Source organism: Chenopodium album, chromosome 27 (assembly GCF_948465745.1).
Source record: "Chenopodium album chromosome 27, dcCheAlbu1.1, whole genome shotgun sequence".
NCBI lineage: Eukaryota > Viridiplantae > Streptophyta > Magnoliopsida > Caryophyllales > Amaranthaceae > Chenopodium > Chenopodium album.
In genome coordinates, this window is record NC_137860.1 from 2,866,367 (window position 1) to 2,877,761 (window position 11,395).

The following is an 11,395-nucleotide window of genomic DNA, read 5'->3' on the forward strand; positions in this document are numbered from 1 at the left end:
TTATGTTTGTCTAATGCTTGAAAATATTTACTCCTGCCGTATTTTATTACTTATTCCATCGACACTTTTGCACTATTCATTTGACATACTTTTACTAATGTTTGTGAATTATACATAAAGAAATATATATATATATATATATATATATATATATATATATATATATATATATATATATATATATATATATATATATATATATATAAATAATCTTGTGCGACCTTGTTAGAATCGTCTCAATAAATAGATTCTCCTAGTACTTCTCGGAGGATGGAGATATCCATGAACGTAATCTACCCCAAAGATGTGGTTCTTTAGTTGTTCGAAGTTATCTCCAAGGAGTAGTATTATTTATGTTTAACTGCTACATAATACTTAGAATTTTGTAATTTTGATTCAAAAGTCTTTTATGAGTGGTTAATACTGTACTAACATATCTTCATTGACAATCTCTCTAAACTTATATGCCAATAATTCCACAAAATGTCAACACTACGTATAAACCTAAGTATATAAACCTTGACTATAATCACCAGCTTATCACTTTTCACAAGACAGTTCACCTAACTTTAAGGGAGGATTTACCATTTTACCTGATTCCTTGAATACTTCGACAAATGAAAATACTATCATTTTAAGATCATAACAACTGATCAACTGGCAGAAATTAAGCATCAATAGAAGCATAGAACCGTTGCGACGGTTAGCATCTTCTTCAAAAGTCTAGCTGTTACAGAGCCTGATGCAAGTTATCTTACATTACAGTTGACAGAAACTAATAGACTGTTTCATGCTCAACTACCACCTAAACTTGCATGTAAACTTTGGAGTTGCCGATATCATGAGATAGAAAATACAAACATTGCAAAAAAAAATTTAGTCCATTGCTATTAAGAGACGAGAAAAACGATGAGAATTATTCATCAAGTCATATCGTAATAACAATTAAGTTCAGCAGCCACATAAAGTTTCTACAGTGAATGAGGATCAGAAAAATATAAAAAGAACCTTATTCATGAGAACCCTAGTTGGGTTCCTTCAATAGTTCCACACTAGTAAATCAACAAGAAGCCCCCGTACAATCCAAAAGAAAAATGAAAATGTACTTGACAAGAACCCACGCTCTGTCATAACTATTACATCACATAACAAAATATATGGAAAACAAAAAAAAAAAAAAGAAAAGAAAATTGATGGTAAAATTGGAGAAGGAAAAGAGAAAAAAGGGGGCTTGTCTATCCTTTACCATGTATCCCAACACCTCCCGGAGATGAATGATACAATTTGACTATATCCCGCAATCTGATTTTACACCTCACTCAAAAACCCTAGAATGATGACTCAAAATACTCAAGCCACAAAAACAAAATCCCTTACAACTTCCCTATTGCTACGTAATCTTCAGAACAGGCACTCCAGTCAGTTCTATGTAAATTAACTTTCAGAATTTAAACTGGACTATATTCAGTCACCTTCATCTGCATTGCCAGATTGCTCCATCTACAATAATTTCCTGATATATAGCCTTCTAGCTAGGAAGTCCTGTCAAGGAAGAAGAAAAACAAGTCAGAATTGATATGGAGCATCAACTTTCTGGAATTGAATTGCATGAGATCAGAATATTTCGAATAATGTTCAAGAGTATTCACTAGTAATAAATGTTAAGCTTAAAGAAACACATATTACCAAGAAAAATTCAATATAAGCAATTCTGAAACATGATTACATATTCATGATAGATCAAAGTGTGTCATTTATACACATTTTCTTCACGCAAAGAACATGTTTACAGATGACTAGCATATAATCAATCAATCAAAGAACATGTATAGATTGTATACATGAAGCCTAAAAAAAAAAATCAACCAACTTCACTATTAAAAAATGTAAAATCAATCAAAAAGTTGTTTGAGCTTAGTCTTAATAAGATGACCCCACCCTGGAGCCTTGAACTTAGTAACCCCCACCCCCCCCCCCCCCCCAAAAATCAATCACTAAATTCCCACCCCTCCATACACACACACACAGAGACAAATCAAAAGCACTTTTGATACGGAAACCAGACACAAGTAAAAAGAACGCTTTGCTCAGGTTAATTTTAGGTCATGAAAAAAGCAGCCATGCACACAGAATACGACTCATTAATCTAGTTAGTGCTCCATATGTTTCAAACGCTACTAGCCTATGGCATTTTTTTTCTAGGCAATGGTTGACATTGTTAGAATTCATGGGAAGATCCTACAGTACAACAGCCTGTAAGTAATTGAGATCTGAATATCATAGGAACAGGTTTCTAGAGAAAATAAACAGTATAGCTAGTGTATAACTGATTGTGTATGAGGTTCAATGCATCCATTAGAAGAAGAAATAGAACTGCAGCATTAGTAAGCAAAAACTTTTCAATTTCAGTTAGTGGATACATGCTATGTATCCAGAAAGACAGATTTATCCAATGCTAATGAGGCAACAGTAAGTATGCAACTATATCATGTCCTACAAGAAGTTGTTTACCATGTAACCACTTTTCTACCCATAATAAACATTTAGTAATTTGTAAAATGTCAGCAATAAGAATTTAATGTCAGCAGGGCTTTTAAGTAAGAATGAATAAAATTTTGGGGTTACACATTCAGCAATGTCAAAATAGTAAATGGAACATATAAGAGCTGCTATATATGGAGTTATGGACTATCCGCTTTGTTAACAGGTAACAATCAATAGCATTATGGACCTTTATGGCGCATCATGTTAAGGTGGTTTTTCTTCTCAAAACTATGACTAAAATTCTCACCTCCAAATAAGTTTAACTAAAAGAATACAGCACAAGGATCTTCTGAATAAAAACATCTACCATAGTTCAATCAGCATGCTTCCAACAATTTTATCTAGTTCTTATATCACATAATAGAAGACTCGTGATTATGCTCTTGCATCACTCATGTTTTGCCAATGAAAAAGTAGCAAGTCCTCTTCCATCAACAAAACAATATATTCTGTTCCTTGGCTCAGAGAATCCACTTTCCATCAATTAAACAGCATCTGTTCCTCGGTAACTGCTAAGGCCAAGACAGAGAGCACTAATGAATAGTGAGTAGTGACTGCCTAAAAAACACTTCTTATTCCAGCACTGTTATCAGTCAGAGCAGTGTTTATAGTGTACATCTTTACAAAAAATCTCTACTTTAGCTAAGATAATAGCTACACATAATATAACCCTTGGTATGAAAAATGTCTCCAGGATTTAAACTAGGATGATTTGACAAGTAAAAAGAACATACAACTTCTACATAATCTAGCCATAACATTTGCCAAGTATGAACCACACAAAAACATAATTTTTAAACCAGAATTGCTCCATGACCCATAATCACAAAACCAACTCCAGTGTTATTGATCACCAAATTACTGACTCAACAACCAAAACAATTGAATGACATTGTCCCAATGCCTCTAAGATGCGCTTGTCTTAGGCAGTGTAAATGGTAAAGGTGGTTAGATACTTAGATGTATGTACATAGCCTTTCATTACAATAGTACAGAGGTTGCTTCTGTTAGACACTGCTAGACCCTTTACCATGGATAATGGGAAGTAATTTAACGAGGCATTCTGATTTAAGCAACTTTCTCCAATGGAGTCCAACAGTCCATTATGGGACATTCCTAGGCTAGGGTTGTGGTTAAATTAGGTAGATCCTATTGTTTAAATAACAAAACTTTGATTTTGTGCCTTCAATGAGTTTGCTTGTTTTGTTGGGTGCCTTTTCTAAAGTCCTCTTAGGCTCTTACATATACTGGATTCCATTATGAGGAATTCCCAGGCAGCATTATATAATGCCAAGTACAACTGGGTCACATAAGTAGTTCTGGTCCTCTGGAACACAGTATACTTTAGGATACCATTCTAAGAAGAGACTCACACTATGACTAATTTGGGATACTTGAGCTCACACTTTCACCACCCCGACTTTTATAAGTATATAATGCTCATCATAGTAAACACTCAGCAAAGTTGAATCTAAAAAGCACTATTTCAAAAGGAAATAGGGTATATATGTGCTTGTGAACTAATTTGTGAACCAACTTCCCAAACATATGTTAGCTGACCTTAGACAAGTATAAATAGGATATAGGTGATAGTCTTAATGTGTTTTTCATGTGTGTATTGTAATCTAGAAATGGTCATTGATAACACCATATCTATGGAATAAATGCTACACTTGCTGATGGTGTAAGTGCTACATTTGTAGTTGGTGGCTTGACTTCTAATTTTGTTGATAAGCATTTGAGGGAGAATTATTTTCAAGAACAACAAATCAGAGTCTATCCAGGGTTTATCCAAGTTCATCCATGGCTACAACAAGCGAAAGTTCTGTTTTAGTGCCAAAAGCTGTGGTATTGCGTCCTAAAGGCTAGCTCAGCTTGGTTGGTCCAATTGTATAAAGAAATAATTATCAAGACACAATGTTTATACAAAAAGAGCAGCACATTAGTGAAAACCTTAACAAAAGAAATCATCACATTAAATCCACAACATGTGTAAGTTTTGGAAGAATAAGGGGAGGAAGTTCCTTTGAAGATTGGCATGCCTAGTTATTCTTTGGGTTTTGTGTTACTAGTAATCATCAAATGTGCAGGATTTAGCATTTTACACTCAATGAATTCTTCCTTCGGTGCCACTCTGTGGAGATTGTCCTAGATTTTATAATGTTAAGCAAAATTGGCAAGCCACTTATTAGTAATCAACTCTACAAAACACTTTCCCCTTTGGCAGAACTTTTTTCTTTCTTCTTAAAATAATTCCCCCTAATTATAATAAATAAAGTTCAAAGGACAGTGAATCAATCAGCTCAACTAAAAATTGATTGAGCGCCTATGTAAGTTTATTCATTGAAAAATATCCACCTTTGGCCAGTACAAAGTGCACTAAGTCCATCTGTAGATCAACCTAATGCAAGAACGTCTGTGGATCCACTGCAGGAAATTTTGCACAAATTGCAGAAAGGTAAAGCAGCAAATATACAGCAGTTGATGCTTGAACGAAACAAATAAACAATTTACAAATTCTCAATTTGAGCTTGGCGTAATATCACATAATTCATAAAAAGATATAGCAAGCACACCTCTAATTAAACTTCTCTTTTCCCACTTCGACCCCCAATATGTGCAAATCCATCCACCAACACCAGCAGAGAATCAGCAAAGCTCCAAAATAAAAATATGGCAACTAACCCAAACTTAAAATAACATCTCATTTGTGTAATTTAAACAATCAACCTAAATTGATCCATATCCTAAACATTTACTAACTCCTTAAATCTACTAACCAATGTTTAGGATGCACTCAGGTCTTCACTCACCAGTCTCCAACCCTAGGAAAAAGTTTTACAGAATACAACGAGTTCTTGATAGAGAGCCACTGAGAGGAAGAAACAGGTGTAGAAACTAGAGCACAAGTAAACCAATCTACCGAAATGTTATATCCTTAAATGTAGGTCCTCAATTTTTACGTTTGCAATTGTGTGTTTTTATGTGAGGGGATGAAATAGAGAAAGAGGGGGGGTCTAAACCCTTAATTCCTTATAGGTAGATGACCTCTTAGAAATATGATCAAACTATATACCTTTAGCGGCAGAGAAAAGGGTCTTTCATCACATATTGTACCTCGCCAAGAATGGGATGCCGCGGATATATGAGAACATATCAGTGTTTTCTACAGATGTACCATAGCACAATACTCGCCAACCCTCACTCAGACCTCCCAACAAGAAGATAAAGGGGCTGTAATAAATCTTATCTTGATTTAACTATGGAGTAAGTTTTAGAGAAAAAACATGAAAAGATATGTTAAATCATGTTATTAAGTATGATGAGTAATGTCAGAAATTCAAAACTACACTTCCATGTTGATGATAAGAATACCATCCTAGAAAAGGATCTGAGTCCGACATAGAAAAAGCAATACAAGACCAACTAAGCAAAATTGTCCACTCAGATTATCAGATGCAGCTAGAACCCAAATCATCAACCTTATGCATCCAAATTTGAGATAACCAATTTGAAAAGAAAAAAAAAGTTGACAATAACAAAGTTTCATCAATTTAGTTCAGTTTAAATAAATACTCAACCTTAAGTCTATAGCCAATTGATGCCTAGTGGATAGGCTATGTTAATTATACAAAGAAGCATAGCCAAGGTGCAAAATTAAGCACTTTCTTGGTAAAGAGTCTCAGGAAGAGCCATCGATATCTAACTTCTTACAATCGAAGCTCACATTAAAACCATAGTGCACTAAATGAGACAAATTAGTCTGGTTATATTAAGGAGATATACGGGCACCAACTGCCGAAAAGTTCTACTCCATACTGACTTCAAAATCTAGATTGATATAATAACAAGGTCATGTTCTAGTTTTATAAAGTACAGCAAATTGACTAACAAAAAAGGAAAATAAAATTTTAATTATACACGATAAGGAGGGTTTCAGGTTCACGGCCGATAAGGACTAAGGAGGAGACAAGAGGTGAGCATAAAACGATATGTTCTTACATGATGGGGAATTAAAAAAACTCCATCGAAAATCAGCTTCTAATGCACGAGTTTTTAAATTCTCATATCCATGTTTTTCTTGTATTTGGCAAGATATTTCAGTTGTACAAACTCCTACCACTTTTAGAGGGCTTTAGGATAGCAAATCACCATTGGCTATAATGCAGCTGAAAAAAGGAACAAAAAAGAAAAATATTCATCATAAAATCTAACCTCTGTTTGGTTGTCTCTTATTAACACTATATCCTCCCACAAAACCAGCAGACCCTTTAGCAGATACATCTGGACCGGCATTCCCGAGCCCATAACTAAAAGAGCTAGAACCATCTCTCTCAGGAGTTGATGCTCTCCAAGGAGAGTCTCCATAAATCGAGCTACTGCCATACAAGTCTGTAAATGCCCCATCATACCCACCACCATTTGATGATGCATAAGATGATGATGTTGGGGCTACATTATTTCCAGTGTTTCTTCCATATCCTCCACCACTCAGATTATAACTGGTATCAGCCCCAACATAATTCAGATTCCCACTGCCAACAGCATTCCCCCCAGCCTGACCAGACATTTGTGAGGAACCCCAGTTCACATTGCCACTTCCAAAGGATCCTCCAACGTTACCAGTCCCTGACCCAGACCCATTAAAAGCAGCGGACGTAGAAGAGTTTGAGCTATAATTAAGTCCCCCATTTCCCCACAGGTTCCTAGATGAGCTAAACAGGGATGAGCTTCCCCCATTTCCACTATCATAGCCAACCGGACTACCAAACCTATTAGAGCTACCCATAAAGTAGGGGTTCACACCACGTCCGTAGCTGAGACTGCTACCGAAGTTAGCGTTTCCACCATAATTAGCATTTAGATTTGGCTCAAAATTCATACCCATTCCAAAACCAGAACCAAATGGAGGGAACCCACTTCGTCCACTTGCAATTGCATTGAATCTGCCATCCATTCTTACTCCATAACCTCCAAGTGCACTTGGATTGTATCCTTGAGTGTAGCCATTTAGGAAGTTGTTGACCCTGTTTAGACCATAATTATAACTACCAATTGGACTACGACTAGGACCAGGTGATAACTCTTTGGGGACTGCACGCTTGACCTCGACCATTTTACCATTTAGTTCGTGGAATGTTTTGATCAAAACCCTATCCACTGCTTCCTCTGAATCATAAGTAATGAACCCAAAACCTCTTGGTCTCTGTGTATTATGATCATACATCACGACAACATCTGTAATTGTACCAAACTGCTCAAAGTAAATTTTAAAATCACTCTCAGTAACAGTGGAAGCCAAGCCTCCAACAAAAATCTTCCTAGTGCGGCTTGGGCCTGGAGAGCCATGTGCACTGCCACTAGTTCTACTTAGAATGTTTTGATCATCTCTAGGAACAGCCTTCTTTGCCTCAACCTAAAGTCAAAAAAACCAAAATCAGCATGAAAGCACAGGACTACACATATATGCAAACCTTTCAGCATTCATCCAAACACCATATTAATTGACAAAATCAAACCTTGGAAGCTTCAGAAGCTAGCCTCCACATCAAAACATAAATTCTAAGTGCAAAATTCATTAAAAAAAACAACAAAAAAATATGTATAGAAAGCTCAAGTATATGCCAGTTGATTACCATTCTTCCATCAATGTTGTGCTTCTCCTGGACAACTCTATCAGCAACAGCTGGGTCTGAAAAGACAATGAAACCAAAGCCCCGAGCACGGCCAGTGGTCCGATCCTTCATGATCACAGCTTCTATCACCTCCCCAAAGGTGCTAAAATAATCCCTAAGACGTTCCTCATTCGTCTCCCAAGAGATTCCACCAATAAATAGCTTACCAAGGTCGGATTGCATATTTCTACAAACCAAATATAGAATATTTTCATTAAACCTCACCGAATTTTCAAACTCAAACAGCTAACAAGTCAATCCAACACAAACACACAACTTTCTAAACAAGATTAAGCACACTTTCGTCGTGGATCCAATACATTTACATAAAATTCAGCTATAATCCGCAACTAACAATAGTTGAAACTCAAACATACAACATTTATCATTGACCAAATTCAATTCTACTACGCAAATGAATTGAAATGCAATTGAACCATACCTGGCCTAAGGAATCACAAACCCCAACAAAATCACAATGCCGAATTACAAAATGGTATGTTTTCGGATTCAATCAAAAAACATCGGATCCTTCATTCGATCAATAAAATCCAGAATTATGAAATAATACCCTGAAAATTACCGATCATATACATTTCAATTATATAAAAAAAATCCCAGATCAAGAAAAACAGCTAACTCAACAAAGATCAAATACCCATATCAAAATTATGAACATACATTAAATTAAATTACCCACCGATTGAAGATGACCCGGATGCGGAATTTGAGAGAAAAATAAGGCTAAGATCTGATGAGAGGAAAGATTGAGGACATGTTAAGCATATCTTCCTCAATACAAACCTCCAAACAAAATTAAAAATGGAGTCCCCTTTTTATAAATTTATTCCAATTTTAAGTCAAATAATAATTTTGATTCAAATTTAGCTAAAAATGTCTACAACTATTTTTATTAATTTAATTAAAATTAAAATTTTATATTAAGATTGGACTGACGATTGAAGCGTTTTACAGCCAACCAAAATAAATAAAATAAAAAATAAAATTAAAAAAAAAACAGACAAAAATATGGATATTTTGTGTGTAGGAAAATTAAAAATGGTGAACGAAAATATATATTTTTGGGGGGTTTTTTTTGAAGTTTTTGAGGTGAAAATGGGTATTTAAAAAAATAAAAATAAAAAGAAATGATTTTGTACAGTAAGAAAGAAGAAGAAGGAGGAAGAGAGAGGAGAGAGAAATAGGAGGTGATGTGAAAAATGGGACGTTCGATCTGATAATGGGGGAAGATTGCTTGTCCTCCCATTCTTCTACTTATATACTTATGGGCAATTTCATACCATAGTTATAGTACACAATTACACATTACACCTTCTCTTATGTTGCTCCATCACAATCATCCCTATTGTTTTAGCCCATTTATTTGCTTGGTTTTTGCTCTTCCTTTTTTGGCCCATTTTATTTGCATTGGCCCTCTTTCTTTGCAAAAGGGGTTTAGGTTTCGAAATTAGTGGTCGATCGAGAAAGGAGTTGATTCAATCAGGGATATTATTCAAAACCTGAGATCAAATCTCAATATATCACTATAACCACATTACATCCAAAATATTGCATTGAAATAGACATATTATATTATTATTCAAATACAGATAATGTATGCAATAATACCATACCATAAAATCGTGTTTAAAGGAATTAGAGCCTATTCACTTCAGCTTAATTTCAGTTCTGTTCAGTTCAACTCCAATCAGTTTAGTTCAGTTTAGCTCCAATCAGTTCTATTCAGTTCAGTTCCTTCTCTCATAAAATATTCATTTCAGCTCTTTTCATTTTAGTTCAGTTCAGCTCCAATCAGTTCAACTCGACTCTAATCAGTTCAGTTCAGTTTAATTCAGTTCAGCTCATTTCAATAAATGTGAACATGCCCTTATTCTAATAATTATGAACACGTAGCTACTTATCTCATTTTATGCTTATGAACACATTGTATGCTAATAAATAGTTTCTTAATTCCTTTGTGTAGAAAGTTTGGATTTCAAGTATTTTTGTATACAGTAGTTATGGAATGAAAAACGTTTATTCTCTATTTGAAGTTGCACACCCTACCCTCTCAAAACCCTAAGACCTCAACAAATTTTTGGCACCTCCAAGACTATTCTCCAATAAGTTTTCTCATCATTGTGAGTGCAACCTAGTCTTTTGTCTTGTTTTCTTCTCGGTTTAGTATTGTAATCCTAATACATTGTAGAATGTGCCTAAGGTAGAAAACCAATTGCATTTGGACTAATCTAATATATATAAATAAAGTAGGCATTTTTGGATAACATTGGAAGCGCCACATAAGAAAAGGTATATTTTCCACCAATTAAAAATTACATTTCTATTTTATTTTATAATTAAAAAAATCACTCGCCACCTAAACAAAAGTGACGAATGAAATTTTAAATTTTTGCCACGTAGGTAAAAACGAAGAATAGTAATTTATTAGGATTTTAATTATTTAAGAACACTAATTTTATCATTTTTATTTGTTACAAAACTAAAAATTTTCTTTAGATATTAGGATTTATATTATTTAAAAAACTAAAAATTATATTTTGATATTTAAAAAATATAAATTATCATTTGATGTTATTGGTTTTATGTAAAAATCTGATGATATGATATTTTCATACAAAATTTTTAAAACTTATAATGCAAGAAAACAATTAAGATATCACCAAAAAAATATTTATATACAAAATGTATATAAAAATTATAAGCAAAAGTAATATTTCGACCAATGAAAAATTAGATTTATATATTAATTTAGAATTTAAATTTTCAATCTCCATTTAAGAAAAAATTAACAAATGAAATTTTAGAATTGAAAACAAAAAATAGTAATTTAAGATTTAAATAATGGAAAAAAAAATTATCTATTATATTATCTTTTACATTAGGATTTATATTATTTTAACAAATAATTAGAAATTAAAAAATATATTTTGATTTAATGATTTTATCTAACTATCAGATGAATGAGATAATATTTATTTCAATTTATAAATTCAAGTTCTATATACGTAAAATTTGAATAAGAATAATTTAAAACTTAACAAAATATTTTATCTTAAATTAATGTTAAAATAATAGAATAGAAAATAAAAACAAAAAATATTAAGAAATTACAAAAAAAAAAAAATACATAAATGAAATATTTAAAAACCGTGCAT

The 11,395-nt window shown here is 33.5% G+C and overlaps 1 protein-coding gene across 3 annotated transcripts; it reads right to left on the reverse strand.

Annotated features, from left to right (window-relative positions):
* Window positions 1–994: 994 nt before the first annotated feature.
* On the reverse strand, window positions 995–9,468 carry LOC145620897 (heterogeneous nuclear ribonucleoprotein 1-like). 3 transcript variants are annotated; one of them, XM_081675622.1, is made up of 5 exons: window positions 8,920–9,468; window positions 8,662–8,791; window positions 8,181–8,406; window positions 6,760–7,960; window positions 995–1,542 (listed from the first exon to the last, which is right to left on the reverse strand). In XM_081675622.1, exons 3-5 carry the CDS (start codon window positions 8,400–8,402, stop codon window positions 1,529–1,531), a joined length of 1,437 nt encoding a protein of 478 aa, XP_081531748.1. In that variant the 5' UTR covers window positions 8,403–8,406; window positions 8,662–8,791; window positions 8,920–9,468; the 3' UTR covers window positions 995–1,528. The 3 variants fall into 3 exon arrangements, with proteins under 3 accessions (XP_081531748.1, XP_081531749.1, XP_081531750.1); XM_081675623.1 differs by having other exon boundaries at window positions 8,901–9,468; XM_081675624.1 differs by lacking the exon at window positions 8,662–8,791.
* Window positions 9,469–11,395: the final 1,927 nt, after the last annotated feature.

Excerpts from the sequence above, each read along its gene's own strand:
- LOC145620897 (XM_081675624.1), bottom strand. The coding sequence starts at position 8,402 with ATGCAATCCGACCTTGGTAAGCTATTTATTGGTGGAATCTCTTGGGAG. Across the intron at positions 7,961-8,180 it reads ACAACATTGATGGAAGAATG|GTTGAGGCAAAGAAGGCTGT; the intron begins GTAATCAACTGG and ends TTTTGACTTTAG.